Here is a 12,688-nt window from a genome sequence, read left to right as displayed (position 1 = left end):
CCACATGCATAATTGTGCAATGGAAAAACTGTGATTTAAAAATATTCTTTGCATGTATGTAAAAGCATTTTTGTTATTGCTTTTTTCCTAAAAAACAAACAATGATAGAGAGAGAAACACCTCCTTTATAAAGCCCACATTTTGGAGATGTTCCTTTTCCCATGTCCTCCAACTAAAACGTTTTACTCCTGCGACAGCATTCTGCTATGATTGTTAAAAAGTTTTGTTGTGGTGTTCCATGTACTGTTTGTGCTTTATTATTATTTTGCTCTGTGTTCTGTTTTTGTGTAACGTTGTGTTCTGTAGTTACTTTATCAATGTCTACATATATTGCTACATTTCCTTTTCAGGTTCCAGGAACAGACAACCACTTGCTACACTTTAATTGTTCACTTTATGTATTCTGTGTCTCATTATCAAAGTTGACTAGTATTTGTTTCGCATTGCCGATGTTATACTGTTCTCATGACTGTAATGGGACCGTGTATTTAGAACAACAAAACTTCATAATACAGACACTAGGGGCCCAATTCACAAAGGTAAAGTGAGACTAAAGTCTAACTATAGGACTTTCGATATTCACAAAGAGCATTTACTACTCGTAAATGCCCTTGGAAAATGCCAAAAGTTGCAAAGTTAAACTTTTGGTATTCACAAAGGGCATTTACGAGTAGTAAATGTCCTTTGTGAATACCGAAAGTCATTAAGATAGACTTTCGTCTCACTTTACCTTTGTGAATCGGGACCTAGGAGATCAATTATGAGTCCGGCAGTCTTGCCGCCAAACCACTGCACCCGGCAGTCCCAAGAAGAGTCGGTGGTCTTCCACCCACCCTATTACGATGCATGCAGCCTGAACCTCCGACCACGTCAACAGAGTGTGTCCGGCCTCCTACGTAGCGGACTGCAATGTTGGCAATGCTTACTCTGTCGCCATCAGGGCTGAGGCTTCCAGCTGAGCTGATTAGAATGGTTCCACAAAGGTGGTAGGCCACCTAGGTACTCTCTCAGCAAAGCACCATTGCCATTGGATGAATACAAATAAAACACACCTGATGTCCATTGTTGAGCTTTTACTTTTAGAATTGCTTTTCCATTTGTGTGCAAGTGTGCCTAATTGTGATGGTAGCTAGCACCAAAGTTAGGGACACAATGTGGTTGTACAGGTGTGTTACTTTAAATTTTGCAACCATGAACAATCGAGACATATGCATTGCACATCGATATGCTATTGCTTGTGTGAGTGATTCAACACAAATTCAGAGATAATATTAACAGCCAAGTGGACAGGTACCAGGTAATAGAGTGACTTACCTTTAATTCTGGCATTCAACCAGCAGCAGCAGCAGCAGAGGCAGGAAGTGCAGGATTGACTTCATGGTGGAACAAGAAGTGTGAAGGTGAGTAAAGGTGAGCTTGTGCCTCATATTCGTGCCATTCTGTCAGCTCAGATGTGGTGGTTTGACCACCACAGTCACTTTGGCTGGAAGACACATTGTGATTGGGCCAGAGGAAACACTGGTGGTCTTCCCTCAGATAGACACATTGGCCTATTCCGCCAAACTTGTAATCAGACCCAATGTCTTCTTTTTATAATTAGTAAATGTTGGTCTGTTTAACTAGCTCACAATACTGCATCTAAGCTCCTAAATCTTCAGAGCTATAGATGTTGTCAATAACCTAGAACAATAGTTTCTGATTTCCAGAGGAATCGAGATAACAGATCTACCCTTTCGTGTGTCACTTTTACATGTCCAAAGTGTTCACAAAGAAAACATATAACACTGCATATTCAAACATTTATTGAAAAGCTCTAACCTTAGTGAGTAAAACATGAACGGCCGTTGTAAGAAAAATGAGACATATTATTGTAATAAGCATTACTGGATTAGTGAAAAACACAAACAATTCAATCATGGTAATTGATCAGGTTGTATGACAGAACCACACATGGCTGAACCACACGTGCCTCTTCAACCCGGTCCCAACCACAAATGCATCTTAAACACGCATTTGTTTACCACGCATGCCTTTACAATGAATTTAATTGTAATGGCATGTTTGCTGAATGGATATGCATGGTAAATTACCGCTACCCCTCCCCCTCCCCCTTAAGCCCTAAAATCTTACCCCTCTACCTCAACTCCACCTGACCTGAGCCCTAAAACCGACCCGCCCTGCCCTTTAAACTATCCCTTCCCCTCCCCCGTCTTGAAGCCTTAAACCCTGCCCCCTACCAAAAACTACCCTGACCGCAGCCCCTCCACCCTGAGCCCTAAAACATACTCCTGCCCTGCCCGTAAAACTACCCTTTCCCCCTCCCTGAAGCCTAAAAACATGCCTCCCTTTAAAAAAACTACCCTGACCCCCCGCCCTGAGCTCTAAAACCGACCTTCACCCCTAAACTCCCCAAACCCAGTCCCAGCCCTTATAATTAGAATGAACCCCCCACCCTAAGCCCTAAAACTCTGCCCTCTTTTAAAAAGAATGACCGACCCCCTGTCCTAAACCCTAAAACCACCCCACCCCTAACAACTACACCCTCAAACCCACCCTAACCCTTAAAACCAACCCGACCCTCCCCCCTCACTGAGCCATAAATCCCTGCCCACTACCAAAAACTACCCCTTACCCACCCTAAAAACTGACCCCACCCCTAAAAACTACCCCCAAACATGGCCCCAGCCCCACTTACGTGTCCAAGTCTGGAGCTCCTGTCCTGATCCTTCCTCTTGCTCTTCCTGCCTATGCGGACACTAAACCACTATCTGCCTTAACCACAGGTAAATGGCACACGTGGCTCAGCCTGCGTTGTAAAGGACATTTCCCAATTGATTATAATGTTGCTACAGTTACTCCTATATATTATTAGCCTCCATGCTAGAGAGAGCATATTGGGAGTACCCTGTCTACCAGGTCTGTTGGAATGACCTAACCCCGTACCGTGTTGCTATATGTCAGGAAGCCAGACTCTGTGCATCCATGGATGCACCTCTGAGTGTACAGATGTCTTTCCAGTCAGGATTAAGTATGGGAACAACGGGACTGCATTAAGCAGCATTCCATGATGACTCCAGAGAACGTGAACCTCTCACCAACTTCAGCTCAGACGCGGTTTAAATAACAAAGCAGCAAGCTAATCAAACTGTATCAAAGCTGCAAGACATTGCTTTAAATATACTAAGCAGAAGAGTTGTCTCCTTATGAGCACAGAAAATAAAACAATACCTCATGTTCTGAATTTGTGCACAGAAAGAAAACATGTGCAAACCACCATCCAAATATGAGGCCTAGTTAAGAAAAAGAAACTAAAATGAAAGCTAAATGGAAGCCGCATAACACAAATATTAAATCAGCTGATATATTCAATAAGGATTAAATAGAAGACTGCTTTAATGATAAGTGCTTGTGATAACATGTTGAGGTCCATTATGAATATCTTTCTCTTCATCTCTGGTCAGTGATTTTTTTAGGACATGTTGGACTAATTTGCTACAATATCAATATTAATACTGTTCAATGTATTGTCCTGACACCACTAATATAGACTTGTAAAAGAATGATGCCATTATTACGAGTGGCCTTTCAATTGTAATAACACCTGTAATAAGAGCAACCGGCTCCATTGGAATTACAAATTTTCTGTGAACTCTGCAGGTCTAGTGTTTTTCACCCAGCAACTTCATCGGCCAAGATCAGTGGAATTGTCACTAAGCATTAATGGGAATTAATTATCCTCCCTCATTGTTCCCTAAACGGATGTAATGGGGAGGATTTCCACCCCCCCCCACATCCCCAGTAACAGATGCCTGTGGTATAGTGACAGTCCACATCTCCAGATCTGCATTTCCACTGAATTAGTTTGATGATATTGGATTGTCTTAAATAAGCAGCATATTGGTTTTACATTATAGCAATATTCTAAGCAAGAGAAAAAGGATATGGTGAAGTAGCCCAACGTGTCAGAAAGAAAGAAAGGAAGAACAACTGAAACCAGGAAATCTGGACAGGTGTGAATACTAAGGACTAAGCCCTGAATCTCCAATTAGCAAACCTTTGAAGGATTTTACAGGTTGCATCAATTTAGCAGCTGTATAGTGGGAACATGATCTCTTACAATACTATAATATTTTTCAACCTAAAGGTTTAAAGGTTAATCCAGTACTGATTTAATAGTGATCCCTCTTATATTATACAATAATCGCCAAAAGGCATGAGCTAATTGCAGTTTCTGCTGCAATCATTGATCTTGAAATGGAGACAACATCATAGTGTTGCTCAATGCATATGATTTATATGCAGACCCTTACATTTTGCCATATATGAAAGATTACTGTTTGAATTCCTGTACGGAACTTTCGGTTGTTGGATATACTGATTCTTTGCAACCCCTATAAAACCTTTGTTTGAGGAAAATGTACATTTTTTCAAAAGGAAAAATATTAAGATCAAGGAATAAATGAAAGCACTCTGAAGAAATATGTATGTAATAGATTAAAGATACTTTGCATTGTAGTTCACAGATACTTGGGGGTAGGTGGTGATACTTGTTTAAAGGGAAATAGAAGGTCAAAGTGCATATTTTGCAAATGTTCAAGCCAAAAACGTAAAATGTTTCTTTATGCTATATCGTCATATTTCATTTTCCATGGCCATCTCAGGGTGATCAACTCTGCATCTTTGTAAGGTGTGCCTGCAGTTATATCACATCCAGCTTATTAACTGCTTTTTAGTTTTGTTGGCACTAAGACACTTTACTGTTGATTTTAGTTTTGGCCATTCACTACTAGAGCATATTTTAGTCTTTTCTTGCTCTTCGTTAGCAGAGAGAACACTTTTTAACTCTAATTATTCAGCCTTCCATCTTCCTTTCCTTCTATCATGGACGACAATAGATCTGCCATTTTGGGTAGTGTGTCGCCTAGTGTTTCATTACACGACAATATGCAGACCGAGCCTTGGCAATTTAGGCATAGCTGCAGCACAGATGCTCCACTTGTGCACTAAGGTGCACCTAAGACAAATCTGTCTGCATTCGTCTGCTCCCCGAAAGCAACTGTCTCCAGTCATACTGCCTCTATCACCTGGGCAAATAAGATAGGACCTACTTTGTCTTAAATGGATTTTGTTTTTCAACTTCCTGGCCCTGCTGTATATTTCTGTCCAAATTTACCCGACTTTCTGATGTCACATATTCAATTCTCCAACCGTAAAATTATGCTAGGGAACTTTAACATCAGAATTGATTATCTCAAATCAACCTACCAGTCACGGCCCATGCAGGTAAGGGCAGCGGGGGGTGGGGCCGCGTGGAGGGAACTTCTACAGATGATTTGGAGGGAAAATGAATTGTTTATTTAATTTCTCCTCTTCATCGCCCTTCCAAATCCTCTCCACCCGGCCGCACTACTCTTACCGGCATGGGCTGTGGCTGCAACCAACACCAAAGATCTCCTAGAATCCTGGGATGCTGTAGGTTTCAGATAACTAGTAAAGGGCACTAAAAAGCAGGGAACACATTTGATCTAGAGTTTAGTAAACATAAATTGAACATGTTTTTAAAAGTTACACTGCTATCCTGGACATTCCAGTTGACAATTGAGTAATGTACTATTTATTTATTTCTAAATTCGGCTAATTTTATTTTTAACCAACCACATTTTTTGTAAACTAGCTAAATAATGATGATTCCCTTAAATACTATAGTAAGTGAAAATACTCTGAATGGTTGATTTGCGATATGTTAATATCCATAATGATACACTTGAGCTAAGGTCTAAATTATTGTCAGTGTACACCAGGCTGGGCCTGTCTTTAAGACTTACTGCATATGTGTTCCTATACTAAACATGGGAAGGATAACTGCATATCCCTGAGAGTACCGCTAAGTGCATGTGTCTGAGTGAATGATAATGCCCATGTGTTTGGACCACCGCTGGACACATTTTTTCCTAAATTGGACACATACTACCTACGTTTGGAATTTACTGACTGTATAGGCGCATGTCCCTGAGAGTTGCCCTGAATGTGAGTCTGAGCGATCTTATTCACAATGGTAAACTTACAGTTTTGGTGTAGGTATACTGTTTGTTGCTATTCACAAACTCTGAGTGTAGTTTCATGTGTAGTATTATTATGACAGCGAAGAACTCAGCACATAAAAAGATAGGATAGTCTCTGCATTTAATAAAGATATTACATGCAAAACTACACTCAGAGTTTATGAATAGAAAAAAATAATAAACTAACACCAAAAATAGATAAGCAAGTAAGTTTACCTTTGTGAATAAGGCTGTGAGTAAGGGGTGTAATGCACTGGCTCGATCAGAGTTTGACAGCCAGTGAGTGTGCTCTTAAAACACTGTTGGACACCACTGCTCACTGTGAAATTCCCTCAAAGGATATGTGCTTGTCTCTGAGGGTAGACCTGAGTGTGTGTGTGTCAGTGCTGATGTTTGTGAGCTTGGACTACAGCTGGACACCCACAGTGTAGCTTAGATTCTCAGTTCGACATGCAATACCAACGTGCGCAATAGATAAATGTGCAAATCCCTTAACGGTATGTACATGGACCTGAATCAGATGCACACTATTTCAGGGTACCATTCCTATGACGGGTGTTTTCATATCCCAAAGGAAAACATCATGGGTGTGTTCATACTTCTGTGACTAACCTCTCAGGGTATGTCTCAGTGTGGATCTGAACCTCATGTTGCTCATGGGTAGGACACCACGTTCCTTACTGTGTTCTTCAATCTGAGTTGGATATCCATTTTGTAGGAGTGACGTAGTTTCCATGGGTGTGTGGACATCCTCGGAGGTACCCTTGACCGTGCATCTGAGTGAATGCCAATGTCTCTGAGATTTGTCCAAAGTTGAAGAGCTACAGCTTGAGAATGTGTGCTCGGAGATTAGCCCAGTCAGGTACTCATTCATCTATCCATTATTGGAATAGCACACTCGTCATAGTATGCCATTGCCATTCCATAAATGAAAAGGGGCACATTTTTGGGCTACTTCTGAATTTGTGTGTGAGTAACTGGTGATGCCCATTAGATTACGCCATATTTTGTTACCAGTACATGATTGTGTGCTTGGTCCTCAGTTGGACCCATGCTACCTAAGTATGCCATTTCCTTGATGGACATGGAGCTTAGGGTAGCCCTGTGTATGTGTCTGAATTAGTTGTGCTGTATGTGAGCTAGACTAGAGTTGGACAGACAGTGCCTGAGTGACTGCTTGGATTTTGAACATGCACAATGTTTGTGTGTCATTCCTTCAGTGGATAAGTGCATATCACTGAGGGCAACTGAGTGTGTGTATATGTGAGTGATACTGTCCCTAACCTTTTACCAGAGTTCAGACAGCAAGTGCCTGAGTGTGTCCTTGGATTTGAGTTGGACACGCAGTTCATAACTGTGCCATACTCTCCATGGGTGTGTTGATATATTCTTGAGTATACTGCTGAATGTGTCTGTTTGTGAGAACCGGTGCCCATGACCTTGGATCAGATTTGCACAGCTACTGCCCAAGTGTGTGCTTGGAACTGATCTAGAATCCTACTATGTTAGTGTGCTCCCAGGTCCTAGGAGTTAAATTTCACCTGAGGACTGCAGCACCTATTGCGACTACAAAACATGATTTCAGACTTACCATTGTAGCCTGGCTGCTGGAGTAAGGAAACCTGACATGCAACAACTGTCAAAATAATCCTTTTTGACAGGCAAACACCTCCCTTTTAAACAATAATCACTTTTAAATATTAATAACTCACCACATTGTAGGACTTGTAGCCCACAAGAAAAGAAGCATGGTATTTTAAAGTGAAGCATGTAGAAATAATGTTGCCATGTCTCTACAGTGGAAGACCCTAAAAAGTATTTTTACTGTGGCAGTACTGGTTGTTCTATACAGAAAGCTAGAGTATAGAAAATTGCTACATCAGGTTTGTGAGTCACTAAAAATAATGAAACGCTAATCTTAATAGATATTAAAAATCAAATTAATCAGTGAAGTTGGATTTTTTAATATAAATATTAAGGACAAGTAAGTTTTAGAAAGGTACCTTTACCTTCAAATGAATCTTCTGGAGGGTAATTTGTATTAGCACTTCAGTAGGTGCCCGCCCTTTATTTAGTCTGTAATTGAGTGTGAAATTCCTTCCAGGAGCCACACAATTGATCACTTTAATTAACAGGTTGATCTGAATTGGCAGAGATGAATCCTCTGCATTCAGCTGGACCTTCAGGATGGGGGTTGCTGTTCCTCCTGTTGGTGCAACATTATTAAACCCTCCTAGGAAGGCCTGTTGAGGAACATGTGGAAAAAAATGTATGACACCAGACCAAGTCACAATTCAAGTGTATCCCCTGCCTGGTTGCTGAAGCATCCTGTTTCATCTGGACTTCTGTCTCATCATTTTGCATTGTGGGTACAGTGCCTGCCTCAAACTGGGTTTTACTGAAAGATGTCGGAGGACACAAGTAACTCCCATATTCACACTCAGCTCTAGGAACCCAAGTTTAGCGTGACTGAAGACTTCGGTCATTTATGATTTGCCCTAACATGTCACATGTCGGCAAAGTATAAACAAGCATTCACATGGAACTCATACATAAAGTATACAATGAGACAGCTAAATAACTGTCATGATTTAATCTACAGAGTAATCTTGGGAAAACCAGCATGAAAATATTATATTTAATTAGTTTCAATTGAACTGATTGATGTGAGAAAATGAAATTCAATAAGCATAGTTGCCAAATTCAGTGATCAGTGCGCAATACCCCAAGTGAAATACAATAGCCAGGCAAAGGTTGTGGAAAAAGTGCATGTAGTACAGATACATTAGTAATAACTGACAGCCATAAGCCAATATTAGTTTCTGGAGAATACAGTAACACCAAGGGCCAATTATGATTTTGGTGGTACGGTGCTAGATCCGCCCCACCGCCGCATCACCAAACCCATGGGTGAACACCCTAAATATGGATTCAGAAATATCGACTGCCCAGAATAGTGGACAGAATATCGAATTACCAAAATATAATAGGTCAGAATATCGAAATTAAGGTAAGAAATATTGATTGCTATAATATCGAATTTAAAATATCGTTTTTCATAATATCGATTTTTTTTTTAGTGCTATGTATGTTAGTATATGTGTTAAAAATATATATTATTTTTGTAATGTATGTAGCGGGTTATGGGTTTATAGGGGAATAGGGTGGGAAGTAATTTAATTATAGTAAATTAAGTATTAGTTTTGATGAATTAATAATTATTTTTAATTTAATTTCGCGTTTTAGTTCTGTAGCGGGTTGTGGGTTTATAGGGGAATAGGGTGGGAAGTAATTTAATTGTAATTAAGTAAATATGTATTTTTATTTGTATGTATTGTTAATTAATTAATTGTTAAGTAATTATTCATTGGTAATTAATTTTTATTAATTGGTAAGTATTGTTAATTAATAAATAAATTGATAATTATGTTAATTGTTTTAATTCATTATTTGGAGTGGGATTTGTGTTATTGGGGAATAGGGTGGGAAGTATGTTAATTGTAATTAAGTAAATATGTATTTTTATTAATATGTATTGGTATTTAATTAACTGTTAATTAATTATTAAATGGTAATTGATTTGTATTAATTGGTAATTCATTTTAATTAATTTTAAATTGGTATTGATAATTAATTAATTTTTATTTAAATATTAAATCATTACTTTCCCTACTGTTGCACTCTCTGGAGTGGGAATAGTAATTTTTACCTCTACGCTATCCAACGCTTTCCCTAATGTTGCACTCTCTGGAGTGGGAATCGTAATTTTGACCCTCCCGCTATCCAACACTTTCCCTACTGTTGCACTCTCTGGAGTGGGAATAGTATTTTTTACCCTCCCGCTATCCAACGTTTTCTCTACTGGTGCACTCTCTGGGGTGGGAATAGTAATTTTTACCCCTACGCTATCCAATACTTTCCCTACTGTTGCACTCACTGGAGTGAGAATAGTAAATTTTACCCCCACGCTATTCAGCGCTTTCCCTACTGTTGCACTCTCTGGAGTGGGAATAGTAATTTTTACCCCTACGCTATCCAACGCTTTCCCTACTGTTGCACTCTCTGGAGTGGGAATAGTAATTTTTACCCCTACGCTATCCAACGCTTTCCCTACTGTTGCACTTTCTGGAGTGGGAATAGTAATTTTTACCCCTACGCTAACCAACGCTTTCCCTACTGTTGCACTCATTATTAATTAACATACAAATTATTATATATTATTTATTTTTATATTTAGATAATATGTTTATATATATATATATATATATATATGTTTAATAATGTTCTAAATATTTTATAATTAAAATTAATAATTATTTTATAATATTATTAAGTATGAAATGTTTATATTACGTTTATTATTTTTACATTTTAAGCTTTTTTACCTTATTTTAACTATGTTTTATTTAATTGTGTTTATTATTTAATTACTTTTATAGTATTTTTATTACATTTAAAAAATTCGATATTTTAGTACTTACTTGTTTGTAGATAGGCATTCTATATTCTGGCCCTCGATATTTTGGAGTTAATATTTTGGGCAGTCTATATTCTGTCCCTCGATATTTAGTCACTGATCCACCCATGGTGAGTCCGCCAGCCAGATTACAAGTGTAACTTGTGTTTGGTGGGCTTTTTTGGGCATTCCCAGAGTGGTGAGTTCAAAAACAGGCACTGCAATGGGAACGCCAAAAACAGATCCTGCCCGGCATGGACTCAAAGTCCATGCCATGCAGGAACTGGTGTGCATGCACACAGGGGTTCTCATTTTTTGTCCCCCCTGTGTGCATCCCCAGAGTGCAGAGGCACAGTGGGCTCTACCCCTTTGTTTCTTTTCTGCCTGGGTTTTCATGGAGGAGGAACCGCCATGAAAACCCTAGTGGAGAGGAAACTCATAATATTCTTGAAGGGACTGTGGTGGTCCCTCCAAGCACATTGATACCTCTAATCCGCCACAACAATGCCAGGAAATGGCAGTTCCCTGGCAGCTGTGGGGGACTGTGGCAGTCCCACCGCCCAACTCATAATAGGGCGGGGGGAATCCTCAGACCACCAAACTCATAATCAGCCCCTAAGGAAGGTTCACGTAGTGTTATTTAAACAAAATGGTCTCTCTGTGGAGATGTCAATAGCATTTCGACCCAGTGGAAATATAGTATGGTCTCATCAGGATTGGGGGATGACCTGGGGAACTAATTATAAAGTTACAGAGTTAGCATTATGGGAATTCTCAAGAGGCTGGAAAGGTTAGGGAGGCAAATATTATGGACATACTGGTTTTACTTGCAAAGAGGATGATGACTAGGGAGGTGAGTCCCTGGGTAGGATTGATCCGTGGCACCAGAAAAGTGCTTTGCAAAATAAAGTAATACTCACAGGTCAGTGTCTACATGATAAAGGAATGTAGCAAAACTAAATTAAAATCGAGCTGTGCATAATAAAAACTTCCAAGCGTTGCATAGGAAGTAGTACAGCAATTGCACTTCCTGGTGGGCAAATCAAGCGTGCTCAAGGAGCAACAATCTCAAATCTAGGAGTTGAAGGATTTCCAGGAACTTACGGAAGGCAGCTTGGAGTCTTTGATATATAAAGTCAGAGAGAGTGGTGAAGTGCGAGTCACATACAATATGTTGTGCTATAAGAAATTGCCCCTCTAGGGAGAGGTCCCCAAATGTGTGGAACTGTAGCTTTTTTAACTAAAGCCAAACACCATGATGATTTGTGGCAGGGAGATGGTGTTTCTGACATGCGATATGTTTGGTGAAAAAAAACGCAATCCATTTGGGCTCTCCCCGGGGCCATCTAACAGGCAGGTATAGGGTGTTACCTAAGGGACAGGGGGTCACACCACCTGACTTGACAGCATTTTTTACTGAAACATGGAGTGGTGCAATCAGAAGTGTGCAAAATGCACCTGGGCACGTTAGTAGTACAAATCCATATCTGGGACACAGAAGTCCCTCCGTTCAAAGGGGAAAGTAAGCACTTCCCACGCAATGCAGCTCTGGCATGTCTGTTGGCCCAGGCTAAATCTGTAAGGATTGTCTGGAGCCATCTGAGAAAGTGAGCGGTGAGAGGAATAGGAATAATAATGAACAAATGAACTTGGGAAGGACTACAATCTTGGCAATGGTGGCCTTCCCCTCCATGGACATTTCCAATCTGCTCCAAACTAGAATTCACTCCTCCAGTTATGTCATTAGTTTTCTATAGTTTGCCTTCCAGAGCTCATCAATGTTCCTACTGACACATATTTCGAGATACCTAACACTTAGCTGCCCATTGTTGTCGGTATTCAGTTTCAAACAAACCTACTGCTGAGGTAAGAGAGAGGTTAATTATTTGGACCAATTAATAAAGATTCCCACATAGCTTTAAAACTGGATGAATTCCCAAATGATGGAGGAATTGTCACTCTGACGATCCCGGACATATAATTTAACATCATCTGTGTATGTGATGGCCAATACTTTACGAGCAGTGAAGGCTAAGCCTCTATCAGAATGGTGTCATCGCAATCTGGCTGCTAGGGGTTCCATTGTGTTTTGGATAGGATGGTTGACAATGAACATCCCTGTTTGGGGCCACAAGAAATGTGGAAAGGAGGGGTAACCTCACTATTTATT

General features: G+C 40.0%; 1 protein-coding gene across 1 annotated transcript in view; it reads left to right on the top strand.

Moving 5' to 3' along the window:
• The window catches only part of LOC146831440 (histamine H3 receptor-like), a 39,447-nt gene extending 39,021 nt beyond the window's left edge, over positions 1-426 (top strand). Inside the window, exon 4 of the mRNA XM_085603910.1 lies at positions 351-426. Within this exon, the coding sequence (XP_085460036.1) occupies positions 351-426 (76 nt within the window). The remainder of the gene's footprint in view (positions 1-350) is intronic.
• Positions 427-12,688: the final 12,262 nt, after the last annotated feature.

Source organism: Triturus cristatus, chromosome 5_1 (genome assembly GCF_964204655.1).
Source record: "Triturus cristatus chromosome 5_1, aTriCri1.1, whole genome shotgun sequence".
Classification (NCBI taxonomy): domain Eukaryota; kingdom Metazoa; phylum Chordata; class Amphibia; order Caudata; family Salamandridae; genus Triturus; species Triturus cristatus.
The sequence above is the reverse complement of the archived record's forward strand: the minus strand, read 5'-3'. Positions and strand labels throughout refer to the sequence as shown.